Raw genomic sequence first — 18951 nt, forward strand, 5'->3', positions numbered from 1 at the left:
CACCATCCAGATCGTTCTGGTACCGCTGCACCATCCAGATCGTTCTGGTACCGCTGCACCATCCAGATCGTTCTGGTACCGCTGCACCATCCAGATCATTCTGGTACCGCTGCACCATCCAGATCATTCTGGTACCGCTGCACCATCCAGATCATTCTGGTACCGCTGCACCATCCAGATCGCCCCGGTACCGCTGCACCATCCAGATCGCCCCGACCGGTTGCTCTGATTCTAACCCCAACAGGACTGACCACCTGCTCTGATTCTAACAGGACTGACCACCTGCTCTGATTCTAACAGGACTGACCACCTGCTCTTATTCTAACAGGACTGACTACCTGCTCTGATTCTAACCCTGAGAGTACTGACTGGTACTCTGTGTATCCTTGTACACAGCCATGGTATTGTTATTCAGTACTGATACTCCCTGTATACAGCCATGTTATTGTTACTCAGTACTGGTACTCCCTGTATACAGCCATGTTATTGTTACTGATACTCCCTGTACACAGCCATGTTATTGTTACTCAGTACTGGTTCTCCCTTATACAGCCATGTTACTCAGTTCTGATACTCCCTGTCTACAGCCATGTTACTCAGTACTGATACTCCCTGTCTACAGCCATGTTATTGTTACTCAGTACTGATACTCCCTGTCTACAGCCATGTTATTGTTACTCAGTACTGATACTCCCTGTATACAGCCATGTTGTTGTTACTCAGTTCTGATACTCCCTGTATACAGCCATGTTACTCAGTTCTGATACTCCCTGTCTACAGCCATGGTACTCAGTTCTGATACTCCCTGTATACAGCCATGTTACTCAGTTCTGATACTCCCTGTCTACAGCCATGGTACTCAGTTCTGATACTCCCTGTATACAGCCATGTTACTCAGTTCTGATACTCCCTGTCTACAGCCATGGTACTCAGTTCTGATACTCCCTGTCTACAGCCATGGTACTCAGTACTGATACTCCCTGTCTACAGCCATGGTACTCAGTTCTGATACTCCCTGTCTACAGCCATGGTACTCAGTTCTGATACTCCCTGTCTACAGCCATGGTACTCAGTTCTGATACTCCCTGTCTACAGCCATGGTACTCAGTACTGATACTCCCTGTCTACAGCCATGGTACTCAGTACTGATACTCCCTGTCTACAGCCATGGTACTCAGTTCTGATACTCCCTGTCTACAGCCATGTTGTTGTTACTCAGTTCTGATACTCCCAGCCATGTCTACAGCCATGGTACTCAGTTCTGATACTCCCTGTCTACAGCCATGGTACTCAGTACTGATACTCCCTGTCTACAGCCATGGTACTCAGTTCTGATACTCCCTGTCTACAGCCATGGTACTCAGTTCTGATACTCCCTGTCTACAGCCATGTTATTGTTACTCAGTACTGACTGACTCCCAGCCATGGTACTCAGCCATGTTATTGTTACTCAGTACTGATACTCCTCCCTGTCTACAGCCATGTTATTGTTACTCAGTACTGATACTCCCTGTCTACAGCCATGTTATTGTTACTCAGTACTGATACTCCCTGTATACAGCCATGTTATTGTTACTCAGTACTGATACTCCCTGTCTACAGCCATGTTATTGTTACTCAGTACTGATACTCCCTGTATACAGCCATGTTACTCAGTTCTGATACTCCCTGTATACAGCCATGTTATTGTTACTCAGTTCTGATACTCCCTGTATACAGCCATGGTACTCAGTACTGATACTCCCTGTCTACAGCCATGTTATTGTTACTCAGTTCTGATACTCCCTGTCTACAGCCATGGTACTCAGTACTGATACTCCCTGTCTACAGCCATGTTATTGTTACTCAGTTCTGATACTCCCTGTCTACAGCCATGGTACTCAGTACTGATACTCCCTGTCTACAGCCATGTTACTGTTACTCAGTACTGATACTCCCTGTATACAGCCATGTTACTCAGTACTGATACTCCCTGTCTACAGCCATGTTATTGTTACTCAGTACTGATACTCCCTGTATACAGCCATGTTATTGTTACTCAGTACTGATACTCCCTGTATACAGCCATGTTATTGTTACTCAGTACTGATACTCCCTGTATACAGCCATGTTACTCAGTTCTGATACTCCCTGTATACAGCCATGTTATTGTTACTCAGTTCTAATACTCCCTGTATACAGCCATGGTACTCAGTACTGATACTCCCTGTCTACAGCCATGTTATTGTTACTCAGTTCTGATACTCCCTGTCTACAGCCATGGTACTCAGTACTGATACTCCCTGTCTACAGCCATGTTATTGTTACTCAGTTCTGATACTCCCTGTCTACAGCCATGGTACTCAGTACTGATACTCCCTGTCTACAGCCATGTTACTGTTACTCAGTACTGATACTCCCTGTATACAGCCATGTTACTCAGTACTGATACTCCCTGTCTACAGCCATGTTATTGTTACTCAGTACTGATACTCCCTGTATACAGCCATGTTATTGTTACTCAGTACTGATACTCCCTGTATACAGCCATGTTACTCAGTACTGATACTCCCTGTCTACAGCCATGTTACTGTTACTCAGTACTGATACTCCCTGTATACAGCCATGTTACTCAGTACTGATACTCCCTGTCTACAGCCATGTTATTGTTACTCAGTACTGATACTCCCTGTCTACAGCCATGTTATTGTTACTCAGTACTGATACTCCCTGTCTACAGCCATGTTATTGTTACTCAGTTCTGATACTCCCTGTCTACAGCCATGGTACTCAGTACTGATACTCCCTGTCTACAGCCATGTTATTGTTACTCAGTTCTGATACTCCCTGTCTACAGCCATGGTACTCAGTACTGATACTCCCTGTCTACAGCCATGTTACTGTTACTCAGTACTGATACTCCCTGTATACAGCCATGTTACTCAGTACTGATACTCCCTGTCTACAGCCATGTTATTGTTACTCAGTACTGATACTCCCTGTCTACAGCCATGTTACTCAGTTCTGATACTCCCTGTATACAGCCATGTTATTGTTACTCAGTTCTAATACTCCCTGTATACAGCCATGTTACTCAGTACTGATACTCCCTGTCTACAGCCATGTTAATGTTACTCAGTTCTGATACTCCCTGTATACAGCCATGGTACTCAGTACTGATACTCCCTGTCTACAGCCATGTTATTGTTACTCAGTTCTGATACTCCCTGTCTACAGCCATGTTATTGTTACTCCCTGTCTAGTTACTGATACTCAGTACTGATATCCCTGTACAGCCATGTTACTCAGTACTGATACTCCCTGTCTACAGCCATGTTAATGTTACTCAGTACTGATACTCCCTGTATACAGCCATGTTATTGTTACTCAGTACTGATACTCCCTGTATACAGCCATGTTACTCAGTACTGATACTCCCTGTCTACAGCCATGTTACTCAGTACTGATACTCCCTGTATACAGCCATGTTACTCAGTACTGATACTCCCTGTCTACAGCCATGTTACTCAGTACTGATACTCCCTGTCTACAGCCATGTTATTGTTACTCAGTACTGATACTCCCTGTCTACAGCCATGTTATTGTTACTCAGTTCTGATACTCCCTGTCTACAGCCATGGTACTCAGTACTGATACTCCCTGTCTACAGCCATGTTATTGTTACTCAGTTCTGATACTCCCTGTATACAGCCATGTTACTCAGTACTGATACTCCCTGTCTACAGCCATGTTACTGTTACTCAGTACTGATACTCCCTGTATACAGCCATGTTACTCAGTACTGATACTCCCTGTCTACAGCCATGTTATTGTTACTCAGTACTGATACTCCCTGTATACAGCCATGTTACTCAGTACTGATACTCCCTGTATACAGCCATGTTATTGTTACTCAGTACTGATACTCCCTGTATACAGCCATGTTACTCAGTACTGATACTCCCTGTCTACAGCCATGTTACTCAGTACTGATACTCCCTGTATACAGCCATGTTATTGTTACTCAGTACTGGTACTCCCTGTCTACAGCCATGTTACTCAGTACTGATACTCCCTGTCTACAGCCATGTTATTGTTACTCAGTTCTGATACTCCCTGTATACAGCCATGGTACTCAGTACTGATACTCCCTGTCTACAGCCATGTTATTGTTACTCAGTTCTGATACTCCCTGTATACAGCCATGTTATTGTTACTCAGTTCTGATACTCCCTGTATACAGCCATGTTATTGTTACTCAGTTCTGATACTCCCTGTCTACAGCCATGTTATTGTTACTCAGTTCTGATACTCCCTGTATACAGCCATGTTACTCAGTACTGATACTCCCTGTCTACAGCCATGTTACTCAGTACTGATACTCCCTGTATACAGCCATGTTACTCAGTTCTGATACTCCCTGTCTATAGCCATGTTACTCAGTACTGATACTCCCTGTATACAGCCATGTTACTCAGTTCTGATACTCCCTGTATACAGCCATGTTACTCAGTTCTGATACTCCCTGTCTACAGCCATGTTATTGTTACTCAGTTCTGATACTCCCTGTCTACAGCCATGTTATTGTTACTCAGTTCTGATACTCCCTGTCTACAGCCATGTTATTGTTACTCAGTTCTGATACTCCCTGTCTACAGCCATGTTATTGTTACTCAGTACTGATACTCCCTGTCTACAGCCATGTTATTGTTACTCAGTTCTGATACTCCCTGTCTACAGCCATGTTATTGTTACTCAGTTCTGATACTCCCTGTCTACAGCCATGTTATTGTTAATCAGTTCTGATACTCCCTGTCTACAGCCATGTTATTGTTACTCAGTTCTGATACTCCCTGTCTACAGCCATGTTATTGTTACTCAGTACTGATACTCCCTGTCTACAGCCATGTTATTGTTACTCAGTAGTGATACTCCCTGTCTACAGCCATGTTATTGTTACTCAGTACTGATACTCCCTGTCTACAGCCATGGTACTCAGTACTGATACTCCCTGTCTACAGCCATGTTATTGTTTGTATATATATTATTACGTGTTTTAGTTTTCTATTATATTATTTCTCTCTTCGTTGTTGACAAGGGCCTGTAAGTCAGCATTTCACTGTTCCAACACACCTGTTGTTTAACCAACGTGACAAATAACATTTGATTTGTTAACTGTACTCTCAAACACAGTGATCAGAAACATTGGACCCTGTATATGACATGAGTTTTATGATTTGGGAAATGTGAAGTGAACATTTGGACGGGGTGTTTTGTCTTGTATGACGTCAGCTGTTTTGATTATAATCCTCAACGTCTCATCTTTCTAAATACACGGAGTCGTCTTTAATGTACAGCATTGTCCCTCACTCTGTCAACACTACATTAGCAGAAGTTGCCCAATCAGCAGGAGGGACGGGGGGAAGGGGGGGGGGCTTCTTGTGATGCGCAGTGCTCAAGTTCAGATCATCAGTCAGTCAAAACCCATATAGAGCTGTGAAGCACAGAGCCTGACCTCTGACCTCATGTATAGCGTGTTACTGTACAGCCACTGAGCTCTGACCTCATGTATAGTGTGTTACTGTACAGCCACTGACCTCTGACCTCATGTATAGCGTGTTACTGTACAGCCACTGACCTCTGACCTCATATACAGCCACTACGTTCCAATTTAGGTCTTTATTCGTGTCCAAATCTGCCATTTCCAAACTGTATACGGGTCGGAGTGTGACGGGTTAAAACCATATAACTTTTGCTATGTTTAAAATTTTTTTTTTTTTTTTACACTTCTCTTGTTGGTTAATTTTCAACTGAAGCTTTCCTTCCTGACCGTAGGTGAAGCCTAAAGAGGCCTTTATGAGGAAGTACTGCAGCCCCAAGAAGATCCAGGGACTGGAGCTGCAGCAGATCAGAACGTACGGACGACAGATTCTGGAGGTACACACACAGACACACACAGACACACACACAGACACACACAGACACACACAGACACACACACACACACACACACACACACACACAGACACACAGACACACACAGACACACACAGACACACACACAGACACACACACACACTGTGGTCTGGAGCTGCATCATATTAAAAACATATGAAAGACAGATTCTGGAAATTTAAACACAGAAACAATGAACACTAATACTTATAAAATGTGGTCTTTCATCTCCTCAACCACCCCTGGGACATCACACACATCGCACAGCTCAAGGCCATGTTCCACACCCCTAGGATCAGGGGGCATCACCCTCTGGATCAGACTCCAAATTATCCCCCACCCCCTGCAGCTATTGAATGTCATTTGTCACACTGCATGTCACTGTTAAAGCCACGGTCCTTATTTCCCATTTCATTCAATGGCAGTCCAGTCACGTGGTTTTGCTGCATGTCACTTAAAGCCACGGTCCTTAATTCCCATTTCATTCTATGGCAGTCCAGTCACGTGCTGCATGTCACTGTTAAAGCCCCTTAATTCCCATTTCATTCAATGGCAGTCCAGTCACGTGCTGCATGTCACTGTTCATCCTAAACTCTAGTTTCTTTCCTGTCAGGTTCTGAGGTTCCTCCATGACAAAGGTTTTCCGTACGGTCACCTCCATGCCTCTAACATAGTGGTAGAAGACAACACGTGTAAAGTACTGGACATAGAGAACAGCCTCCTGGGCCTGCCCTCGTACTACCGGCCCTACATCACACAGTTCAGGAAAATCAACGTAAGTACTGGACATAGAGAACAGCCTACTGGGCCTGCCCTCGTACTACAGGCCCTACATCACACAGTTCAGGAAAATCAACGTAAGTACTGGACAGCCTCCTGGGCCTCCCCTGGTACGGCCTGCCCTGGTACGGCCTGCCGGGCCTGCCCTGGTACGGCCTCCTTGGCCTCCCTTGGTACGGCCTCCCGGGCCTCCCCTGGTACAGTTGGTACAGCAGGATGTGTGTCGGTGGGTACAGTATGGTGCTTGCCACACCAGGGTTGTGGGTTCGATTCCCACAGAGGACCAATATGAAAAAGTAATGGGAATGTTTTTTACTACTGTAAGTGGCTCTGGGTGAGACCGTCTGCTGAAAGACGACAATGTCCGTTTTAGTTGTAGTAGTGTCATTAATACAGATCACATGGGAATGTAATGCAGTGTCGGACAATACCAACCTTATAGAGGGGGCGTCACCAGGGAAAACTCAGAGCCCTACTTAAAGGACCAGTTTCACTGACCTAGATGAAACCTGCTCCTAATTTCAAAAATAATTCTCAATGAAGGAATCTCCAGTAAAAGTGTGTTTCGGTCTAATCAAGGTCCGGGAAGCTGGCCTAAAGGGGATGGATTATAAGTGTTCTGTGGTGACGAGTGTTTTTTTAAATGGATTTTTCTCTGTAAATGTCATTCTGATTCCCAACAAGCACCCTGTCCAACTCGCACCCTACTCCCTGCCCAACTAGCACCCTGCCCAACTAGCACCCTGCCCAACTAGCACCCTGCCCAACTAGCACCCTGCCCAACTAGCACCCTGCCCAACTAGCACCCTGCCCAACTAGCACCCTGCCCAACTAGCACCCTGCCCAACTAGCACCCTGCCCAACTAGCACCCTGCCCAACTAGCACCCTGCCCAACTAGCACCCTGCCCAACTAGCACCCTGCCCAACTAGCACCCTGCCCAACTAGCACCCTGCCCAACTAGCACCCTGCCCAACTAGCACCCTGCCCAACTAGCACCCTGCCCAACTAGCACCCTGCCCAACTAGCACCCTGCCCAACTAGCACCCTGCCCAACTAGCACCCTGTCCAACTAGCACCCTGCCCAACTAGCACCCTGCCCAACTAGCACCCTGCCCAACTAGCACCCTGCCCAACTAGCACCCTGCCCAACTAGCACCCTGCCCAACTAGCACCCTGCCCAACTAGCACCCTGCCCAACTAGCACCCTGCCCAACTAGCACCCTGCCCAACCACCCTGCCCAACTAGCACCCTGCCCAACTAGCACCCTGCCCAACTAGCACCCTGCCCAACTAGCACCCTGCCCAACTAGCACCCTGCCCAACTAGCACCCTGCCCAACTAGCACCCTGCCCAACTAGCACCCTGCCCAACTAGCACCCTGCCCAACTAGCACCCTGCCCAACTAGCACCCTGCCCAACTAGCACCCTGCCCAACTAGCACCCTGCCCAACTAGCACCCTGCCCAACTAGCACCCTGCCCAACTAGCACCCTGCTCCCTGCCCAACTAGCACCCTGCTCCCTGCCCAACTAGCACCCTCCCAAAGAGCACCCTGCTCCCTACATAGTGCACTACTTTTGAGCAGAGCTAGGACTTTGGGGTGCAGACAATGTCTAACCCTGATGTCTAGTTTCTGTTAACCCTGATGTCTAGTTTCTGTTAACCCTGATGTCTAGTTTCTGTTAACCCTGATGTCTAGTTTCTGTTAACCCTGATGTCTAGTTTCTGTTAACCCTGATGTCTAGTTTCTGTTAACCCTGATGTCTAGTTTCTGTTAACCCTGATGTCTAACCCTGATGTCTAGTTTCTGTTAACCCTGATGTCTAACCCTGATGTCTTGTTTCTGTTAACCCTGATGTCTAACCCTGATGTCTAGTTTCTGTTAACCCTGATGTCTAACCCTGATGTCTAGTTTCTGTTAACCCTGATGTCTAACCCTGATGTCTTGTTTCTGTTAACCCTGATGTCTAACCCTGATGTCTAGTTTCTGTTAACCCTGATGTCTAGTTTCTGTTAACCCTGATGTCTAACCCTGATGTCTTGTTTCTGTTAACCCTGATGTCTAACCCTGATGTCTAGTTTCTGTTAACCCTGATGTCTAACCCTGATGTCTAACCCTGATGTCTTGTTTCTGTTAACCCTGATGTCTAGTTTCTGTTAACCCTGATGTCTAACCCTGATGTCTTGTTTCTGTTAACCCTGATGTCTAGTTTCTGTTAACCCTGATGTCTAACCCTGATGTCTAGTTTCTGTTAACCCTGATGTCTAACCCTGATGTCTAGTTTCTGTTAACCCCGATGTCTAGTTTCTGTTAACCCTGATGTCTAACCCTGATGTCTAACCCTGATGTCTAGTTTCTGTTAACCCTGATGTCTAGTTTCTGTTAACCCTGATGTCTAACCCTGATGTCTAGTTTCTGTTAACCCTGATGTCTAGTTTCTGTTAACCCTGATGTCTAACCCTGATGTCTAACCCTGATGTCTAGTTTCTGTTAACCCTGATGTCTTGTTTCTGTTAACCCTTTCAGACGACAGAGAGTATAGACGTATACTCGTTTGGACACTTACTGTATGAAATGACGTACGGAAGACCTCCTGATGCTGTGCCTGTCTACCAGTACCCTGCTGTGACTTACACCTCAGTGGGTAGGTACCACACCAGTACCCTGCTGTGACTTACACCTCAGTGGGTAGGTACCACACCAGTACCCTGCTGTGACTTACACCTCAGTGGGTAGGTACCACACCAGTACCCTGCTGTGACTTACACCTCAGTGGGTAGGTTTTTTAAATTTTATTTATTTTTTATTTCACCTTTATTTAACCAGGTAGGCTAGTTGAGAACAGGTTCTCATTTGCCACTGCGACCTGGCCAAAATAAAGCATAGCAGTGTGAACAGACAACAGAGTTACACATGGAGCAAACAATTAACAAGTCAATAACACAGTAGAAAAAGAGAGTATATATACATTGTGTGCAAAAGGCATGAGGAGGTAGGCGAATAATTACAATATTGCAGATTAACACTGGAGTGATAAATGATCAGATGATCATGTACAGGTAGAGATATTGGTGTGCAAAAGAGCAGAAAAGTAAATAAATAAAAACTGTGGGGATGAGGTAGGTGAAAATGGGTGGGCTATTTACCAATAGACTATGTAAAGCTGCAGCGATCGGTTAGCTGCTCGGATAGCTGATGTTTGAAGTTGGTGAGGGAGATAAAAGTCTCCAACTTCAGCGATTTTTGCAGTTTGTTCCAGTCACAGGCAGCAGAGTACTGGAACGAAAGGCGGCCAAATGAGGTGTTGGCTTTAGGGATGATCAGTGAGATACACCTGCTGGAGCGCGTGTTACGGATGGGTGTTGCCATCGTGACCAGTGAACTGAGATAAGGCGGAGCTTTGCCTAGCATGGCCTTGTAGATGACCTGAAGCCAGTGGGTCTGGCGACGAATATGTAGCGAGGGCCAGCCGACTAGAGCATACAAGTCGCAGTGGTGGGTGGTATAAGGTGCTTTAGTGACAAAACGGTACCACACCAGTACCTAACACCTCAGTGGGTAGGTACTAAGATACCTACACTACTAGCCCAATTCTGATCTGTTTCCACTACGCAGTCTTTTGACTGGTGCTGCCTGTGTAAGTTCTTGCATTTTCCTCCTAATGATCATGGACGTTTCCCTGTCCTCTCTCCGGACGTTTCCCTGTCCTCTCTCCGGACGTTTCCCTGTCCTCTCTCCGGACGTTTCCCTGTCCTCTCTCCTGGCGTTTCCCTGTCCACTCTCCTGGCGTTTCCCTGTCCTCTCTCCTGGCGTTTCCCTGCTGTCCTCTCTCCTGACGTTTCCCTGTCCTCTCTCCTGGCGTTTCCCTGCTGTCCTCTCTCCTGACGTTTCCCTGTCCTCTCTCCTGAGGTCCTCTCTCCTGAGGTCCTCTCTCCTGACGTTTCCCTGTCCTCTCTCCTGAGGTCCTCTCTCCTAAAGTTTCCCTGTCCTCTCTCCTGAGGTCCTCTCTCCTAAAGTTTCCCTGTCCTCTCTCCTGAGGTCCTCTCTCCTAACGTTTCCCTGTCCTCTCTCCTAACGTTTCCCTGTCCTCTCTCCTGACGTTTCCCTGTCCTCTCTCCTGACGTTTCCCTGCCCTCTCTCCTGAGGTCCTCTCTCCTAAAGTTTCCCTGTCCTCTCTCCTGACGTTTCCCTGTCCTCTCTCCTGACGTTTCCCTGTCCTCTCTCCTGACGTTTCCCTGTCCTCTCTCCTGACGTTTCCCTGTCCTCTCTCCTGACGTTTCCCTGTCCTCTCTCCTGACGTTTCCCTGTCCTCTCTCCTGAGGTCCTCTCTCCTAAAGTTTCCCTGTCCTCTCTCCTGACGTTTCCCTGTCCTCTCTCCTGACGTTTCCCTGTCCTCTCTCCTGACGTTTCCCTGTCCTCTCTCCTGACGTTTCCCTGTCCTCTCTCCTGACGTTTCCCTGTCCTGACGTCTCCCTGTCCTCTCTCCTGAGGTCCTCTCTCCTGAGGTCCTCTCTCCTGAGGTCCTCTCTCCTGAGGTCCTCTCTCCTGAGGTCCTCTCTCCTGAGGTCCTCTCTCCTGAGGTCCTCCTCCTGAGGTCCTCTCTCTCCTGAGGTCCTCTCTCCTGAGGTCCTCTCTCCTGAGGTCCTCTCTCCTGAGGTCCTCTCTCCTGAGGTCCTCTCTCCTGAGGTCCTCTCTCCTGAGGTCCTCTCTCCTGAGGTCCTCTCTCCTGAGGTCCTCTCTCCTGAGGTCCTCTCTCCTGAGGTCCTCTCTCCTGCTCCTGACGTTTCCCTGCCCTCTCTCCTGAGGTCCTCTCTCCTAAAGTTTCCCTGCCCTCTCTCCTGACGTTTCCCAGAAGCCCAGTCTAGAGCTGTGTTCCAATACTCATAGTAACCGCACTAGCTGTACTATTTGTGATGTAAATGTGAGTATATTGAATGCTTATTGGTCATACTATGGATACAGTGAGTATGTCAAAAGTTCCCTGATGATGTACTACATTCGCAAATATACAAAGTAAACAATCAATGAAAAAACTATTTCTGTGCTTTTAGGGCCCATAAAGCAATTCTTCCGAAAATGGGCGTGGCTTTACAACGTATTCAGCCAATACAAGTTCATTGCTTTAACTAATTATGACAAATGTTAAGGAAATGTTGAGCAATGTAAAAATAAAAATAAAACAATGACTTTTCAAATTGGGTGACAATTTGTTAGCTACGCTGTCCTTACAAACCACATATCATTACAGCAGTATGTATGTTGTTAGCTAGCTACCTAACGTTAGTTGCCAGTATATTAACTATAGGCTAACTAACTATCCAACAGTTATTGACTTGATTATTAGCTTAGCTAAGTGGTGTAGTCATGCGTTCTCAATGGACATGGATAATGAAGTCCTAAGATGTCTAGCTAGTAGGTTGTTAGCTATGCTAACAAGCTATTAAGAAGTTGCATAGCAACAGCATCAACCTCCGGTAGACAGGCGAGGCGCTAGTACAATCAACTGAAAGGATACCGTTAGTTTACAGTATACTAAAATGAACTAATAGTATGTAGTGTATATACTCATTAAGTATACAGTATGTTACTATGGGTATTCGAAACACAGCTAAGGAGTTTAACAGAGTATACATGTGGTCTGTGTACAGAGGGGAAACGGAATAAAATACATTTAAAATTACTACAATGTAAATCCAATAAACAATATTATATTAATGTCAGTAATGTCAACGATCTCTATACTCAATTTACAATAAGAGAAAAATAACATGACAGTTACATCATCTGGTAGGCTTTGTATAAAATGGTAAGAGAACTGGTGAAGAAAGTTACGCTTTTTTCATCCAAATGTCTTGTATTTACATATAACAATAGCAACAGGAATATTATAAAAGTGAAACAAGTATTTGTTCTGACTTACATTTGGTCAAAACTGAACAAATATATCCCTGCAAATGACCACGTTTTGATGTCTGCGAAAGCCAACTTTTTGTACTAACAAGTGGTTGCCATGGTGAATTATCCAATAATAATTGATAGGACAAAGAAAAGGAAACATTAAAGAGTTTACCGGAATCTCTAAATGAAAATACTGGCAGATCAATAAAATGTCCTTGTCGATCTAATTACATTTGGAGGATTCTAAATTCCAATCTAAGGGGCTTTTATACAGCCGCCCCAGAATTAGTGTAACTAATTCAAACGTAGTAAAGGCCTCCATCTTCCTTTTTATCGAAGGTAGGTCTGCGTTGTCTAACACGGTGAGAAGCTTCACCAATTTGGCAACTGGATGTAGTTAGATTCGATCCTTGACCTCCGCAGTCCAGATTCTTCCATCTGCACCTGGTATCATCTTCACTCTCCGCCCGATAGGCCATGAAGCTCGTGGTAGCTATCATGGCCACATGTCCAACCTTCAAGTCTGGAGTGTCCTTGAGTCACTTCTGCCTCTGCTGAAGACTTGGCAAATAGTTTTGCATGAATAAGTGGTCCACCAGGATCTGACCAATAGCATCGTCCAAGAAGCATCATGCAGCCCCATCAAGAGCAGATTAGGTGTAACTGGATGAGGGTCTGCTGAAACATAGCCACGGAGTTCAGCATACCTTTCACCTCCGTGAGGATCGTCAGGAGGACATCTTCATGTTGTGATTTTGTCTCCGACTGCTACATGAAGAGCATTCTTCACAGACTTTATTTCCCTCTCCCAGGCGCCTCCAAAATGTGGTGCGTTCGGGTAATCTTCTGTTCAGCCAGCTGTTTCTGGGAGCGTAGATCCGAGGGCCACGAAGGACTCTTGCAGCTCTCTGTCCGCCACTCGTAAGTTGGTCCCATTGTCTGACAGGATCTCAAAGGGTTTTCCTCGTCGGGCAATGAAGCAGCGGGGAGCCATCAAAGGTTTTTGTGTCCATTCTGGTCAGAAGATGGAGGTGGGTGCAGCAAGTGGTGAGGCACGTAAAGATGACTTCCTATCTCTTCTCTGTACGTCTTCCTATCTTCACTGTAAATGGACCAAAGCTACCCCGGTAGACTGCTTCGGAATCACACTTGGTTCTCAACACCAACACGATCAAAGAGATGTGCATAGACTTCAGGAAGTGTACAACACCTACCTCTGCAACATCTTACATCTGTCAGAATATAGAGATTGTAGTGGAATACAAATATCTGGGTGTCCTCTTGGACAATAAGGTTCAGTGGAGTAAATGTACAGACCTGATCTACAAACGGAGCCAACAGAGACTGTACTTTCTGAAAAAAACTGGGATCTTTTAATGTAGACTACTATACTGACTCTGTTTTACAAATCTTTCATTGAGAGTATTTCAACTTTTTGTATTGTTTGTTGGTTTGGCAATGACACTGTCAGCCAGAGAAATATGAAGGATTATCACCACAGTAAGCAAGGTACTTGGAGTCAAACAGACAGGCCTGGATTAGATATTTAAGGTCAGGGCCCTCCCCAAGGTACTTGGAGTCAAACAGACAGACCTGGATGAGATCTTTAAGGTCAGGGCCCTCCGGCTCACAAAATCATTTTTGACCCAAGCCACCCGATGTACCCTGACTTTGAAATACTCCCCTCTGGGCGCAGGTATAGGGCGCAGGTATAGGGCGCAGGTATAGGGCACCCCTAGGCAGGGAAAAACAGAACTAGACAATCATTTGTGCCAGGTGTGATATCCCTCCTAAATAGCTCAGGCTGTTTTTTTATCGACTCATTAAGGCCAGCAGGCTAGTCTTTATTATAATTTTTTTAAATGTTTTATTGGTATGTAACTTTTATGAAAGTTGTATTGTCAATTTAAATGTGTACATGACACTGTAACAAAATGTCCCCCATGGGGACGATAAAGTAAGTAAGTAAGGAAAAACTGCTTGTAAAACCAGAGGCAGGATGGAGGGAGGTCTGCCGTCTTCGGGACAACAGGATTTGCTCACCATTTCCTGCACTCGAGACGGGTGCGTTGATGTCGTTGACCAAGATATATCCAGAAGGTCCGACAAATCTCGGCAAACACTCTTTCTAGTCCTGGATGTGAGTCCAAAACGACAGGATTGAGAACGTCAAGAGGCAGGGATTCAGCTTGACGAGGCCGGTTGCCAACACAAATAAGACCTAGGTCTTTGGTCGTATTCAAGAGACGATGAACAGAGACAGCTGCTCCTCTACTGGCTTGTCGTCTTCGAGGGCCTTGATCTCCTCTGTACTGGCTTGTCGTCTTCGAGGGCCTTGATCTCCTCTGTACTGGCTTGTCGTCTTCGAGGGCCTTGATCTCCTCTGTACTGGCTTGTCGTCTTCGAGGGCCTTGATCTCCTCTGTACTGGCTTGTCGTCTTCGAGGGCCTTGATCTCCTCTGTACTGGCTTGTCGTCTTCGAGGGCCTTGATCTCCTCTGTACTGGCTTGTCGTCTTCGAGGGCCTTGATCTCCTCTGTACTGGCTTGTCGTCTTCGAGGGCCTTGATCTCCTCTGTACTGGCTTGTCGTCTTCGAGGGCCTTGATCTCCTCTGTACTGGCTTGTCGTCTTCGAGGGCCTTGATCTCCTTTGTACTGGCTTGTCGTCTTCGAGGGCCTTGATCTCCTTTGTACTGGCTTGTCGTCTTCGAGGGCCTTGATCTCCTCTACTGGCTTGTCGTCTTCGAGGGCCTTGATCTCCTCTACTGGCTTGTCGTCTTCGAGGGCCTTGATCTCCTCTGTACTGGCTTGTCGTCTTCGAGGTCCTTGAGGGCTTGGGATCACCAACAGTTGAAATCATAGTTTGGTACACGGACTCACAGAGCTCTTTTCCAACTGTGATGAGACATGCTCCAGTCTACTTTTTACAGGATCAGGAGTAAAGTTGACCTGTCCTCAGAAAGTACATTTTGCGACATTCAGCGGTGTGCCTCTTCTCTAGCTGTACTGAGCATCACGTGCCAGGTGTCAGGTGTCTGTTGCAGGAAGCGGTTCCAGAGTCCAGTGGTTCACTCGTGTTAGCTCAGCCAGAGTCCCCCCCCCTCGTGATGACGTCTGCTGGGTTGTTAGCAGTGTCGTCATATCACCATGGTTGTCTTCGTCGGGGGCGTGGCTTGCCTGAAGCTGACCTGTGGCGGAGGGCTCACCAGTTAGAATACCCACACCTCTGTAAGCACTTCGAGTGGTTCTTAGAGAGCGTTGGTAGGGTTGCCTATGTTTTGCTCCAGTATCTGCCGTTGTGGACGGTCATCTCCTCTGGGCCTGGGTCCCTTGGGAGATCTGGTTGTCTTCAGTCTCCGATGTCCATCATTCCGGTTCGAAAAGACCATTAAAAAGGAGTCTGATACTCTGTGCGGCTAGGTCACCAGACTGCACTCTGGTCAAAGAGTGACAGACACAGAAGCCCAGTCTAGGAGTTTAATCACATTTTGATTTAATTTAATGACGAAACAGAGTATACACGTGGTCTGTGTACAGAGGGGAAACAGAAGAAAATACATTTAAAATTACTACATTAATGCCAGTAATGTCAACAATCTCTGTACTCAATTTACAATAAGAGAAAAATAACAGAGAATTAACATGACAGTTACATCATCTGGTAGGCTAATCACACAATCGTATAAAATGGTAAGAGAACTGGTGAAGAAAGTTACCCATTTTTCCATACAAATGTCTTGTTGCCATGGGGAATAACAAGTGGTTGCCATGGTGAATAATAATTGATAGGACATGTAAAAGAGTTTACCAGAATCTCTAAATGAAAATACTGGCAGACCAATAAAATGTCCTTGTAGATCCAATTACATTTAAAGGATTCTAAAATCAAATATATGGGGCTTTTATACACAGTTTACCTTTCCTCATCTCTCCCGATGTTGTCCTCTCATCTCTCCCGATGTTTCCCTGTCCTCTCCTCTCTCCTGATGGTGTCCTCTCCTCTCTCCGTAGTGTCTGTGCTGCAATCCATCCTGTCCACAGATGCCTGTAAGACTGGGATGCCCACTGTTGCACAACTGCTGCAGACACCGTGAGTAGAGTACATTTCAACAACCCATCCGTGAGAAGATCGCACCATAGCCGACCACTGAAGAAGTCGTCACTTTATTGCCATCGTAGATAACACACAAGTGCTGCACGTTACCTATCTTTGAAAACGGTCAATAATGAAGTATCTCTCTCTGTGTCTCTCTCTGTGTCTCTCTCTGTGTCTCTCTCTGTGTCTCTCTGTGTCTCTCTGTGTCTCTCTGTGTCTCTGTCTCTCTCTCTCTGTCTCTCTCTCTCTCTCTCTCTCTGTTTGTCCTGGTAGGCTGTTCAGCGATGTGCTGCTGTTTCACTCAGAGAAACTCCAGTTCAAGATCCCCACCAAATTAAGAGACGCCTTGAAAACCGCCAAAGAGTGCATGGAAAAGCGACTCCAAGAAGAGCAGAAAACGGTTGGTATATTTACTCCTTACAGCTTCCTGGAGACAGATCGGGTGGATAGTTTCCTGGAGACAGATCGGATGGATAGTTTCCTGGAGACAGATCGGATGGATAGTTTCCTGGAGACAGATCGGGTGGATAGTTTCCTGGAGACAGATCGGGTGGATAGTTTCCTGGAGACAGATCGGGTGGATAGTTTCCTGGAGACAGATCGGATGGATAGTTTCCTGGAGACAGATCGGGTGGATAGTTTCCTGGAGACAGATCGGATGGATAGTTTCCTGGAGACAGATCGGATGGATAGTTTCCTGGAGACAGATCGGGTGGATAGTTTCCTGGAGACAGATCGGGTGGATAGTTTCCTGGAGACAGATCGGGTGGATAGTTTCCTGGAGACAGATCGGGTGGATAGTTTCCTGGAGACAGATCGGGTGGATAGTTTCCTGGAGACAGATCGGGTGGATAGTTTCCTGGAGACAGATCGGGTGGATAGTTTCCTGGAGACAGATCGGGTGGATAGTTTCCTGGAGACAGATCGGGTGGATAGTTTCCTGGAGACAGATCGGGTGGATAGTTTCCTGGAGACAGATCGGGTGGATAGTTTCCTGGAGACAGATCGGGTGGATAGTTTCCTGGAGACAGATCGGGTGGATAGTTTCCTGGAGACAGATCGGGTGGATAGTTTCCTGGAGACAGAAAAGGCTGGATGGCTGGAGGATGAAATGGATGGATGGCTGGATGGATGGGATGGATGGATGGCTGGATGGGATGGATGGATGGCTGGATTGGATGGCTGGATGGCTGGATGGCGGGATGGCTGGATGGAATGGATGGATGGATGGATGGATGGAGGGATGAATGGAACAAACGATTGATGGATTGATTGGTGTTTGATCATCTCCTCAGAACCAGCAGCACAGGAGGCTGACCAGAGCTCAGTCCCACCACGGCTCAGAGGAGGAGAAGAGGAGGAGGAAGATACTGGCTAGAAAGGTAGAGAACACCATCACAGGCACACAGTCACAGACTCGGGCACACAGTCACAGACTCGGGCACACAGTCACAGACTCGGGCACACAGTCACAGACTCGGGCACACAGTCACAGACTCGGGCACACAGTCACAGACTCGGGCACACAGTCACAGACTCGGGCACACAGTCACAGACTCGGGCACACAGTCACAGACTCGGGCACACAGTCACAGACTCGGGCACACAGTCACAGACTCGGGCACACAGTCACAGACTCGGGCACACAGTCACAGACTCGGGCACACAGTCACAGACTCGGGCACACAGTCACAGACTCGGGCACACAGTCACAGACTCGGGCACACAGTCACAGAGTCGGGCACACAGAGTCGGGCACACAGAGTCGGGCACACAGAGTCGGGCACACAGAGTCGGGCACACAGAGTCGGGCACACAGAGTCGGGCACACAGAGTCGGGCACACAGAGTCGGGCACACAGAGTCGGGCACACAGAGTCGGGCACACAGAGTCGGGCACACAGAGTCGGAGTCGGGCACACAGAGTCGGGCACACAGAGTCGGGCACACAGAGTCGGGCACACAGAGTCGGGCACACAGAGTCGGGCACACAGAGTCGGGCACACAGAGTCGGGCACACAGAGTCGGGCACACAGAGTCGGGCACACAGAGTCGGGCACACAGAGTCGGGCACACAGAGTCGGGCACACAGAGTCGGGCACACAGAGTCGGGCACACTGTCACAGAGTCTAGGGATGTAACGATCAACGGTATAAAGTACTTTAAGTACAAATAGTTTAAAGAACTGTTGTTGTTTTGAGGGGGATTTGTAATTTACTATTTATATTTACCTTTACTTCACT

General features: G+C 46.9%; 1 protein-coding gene across 2 annotated transcripts in view; it reads left to right on the forward strand.

Annotated features, from left to right (window-relative positions):
• Window positions 1-18951, forward strand: part of pxk (PX domain containing serine/threonine kinase) — a 72274-nt gene that overhangs the window by 34324 nt on the left and 18999 nt on the right. For both annotated transcript variants that reach the window (XM_046338523.1, XM_046338530.1), the window contains 6 exons: window positions 5815-5916; window positions 6548-6709; window positions 9243-9360; window positions 16625-16703; window positions 16983-17109; window positions 18005-18091. In XM_046338523.1, the coding sequence (XP_046194479.1) occupies window positions 5815-5916; window positions 6548-6709; window positions 9243-9360; window positions 16625-16703; window positions 16983-17109; window positions 18005-18091 (675 nt within the window). The remainder of the gene's footprint in view (window positions 1-5814; window positions 5917-6547; window positions 6710-9242; window positions 9361-16624; window positions 16704-16982; window positions 17110-18004; window positions 18092-18951) is intronic.

Source organism: Oncorhynchus gorbuscha, linkage group LG03 (genome assembly GCF_021184085.1).
Source record: "Oncorhynchus gorbuscha isolate QuinsamMale2020 ecotype Even-year linkage group LG03, OgorEven_v1.0, whole genome shotgun sequence".
NCBI lineage: Eukaryota > Metazoa > Chordata > Actinopteri > Salmoniformes > Salmonidae > Oncorhynchus > Oncorhynchus gorbuscha.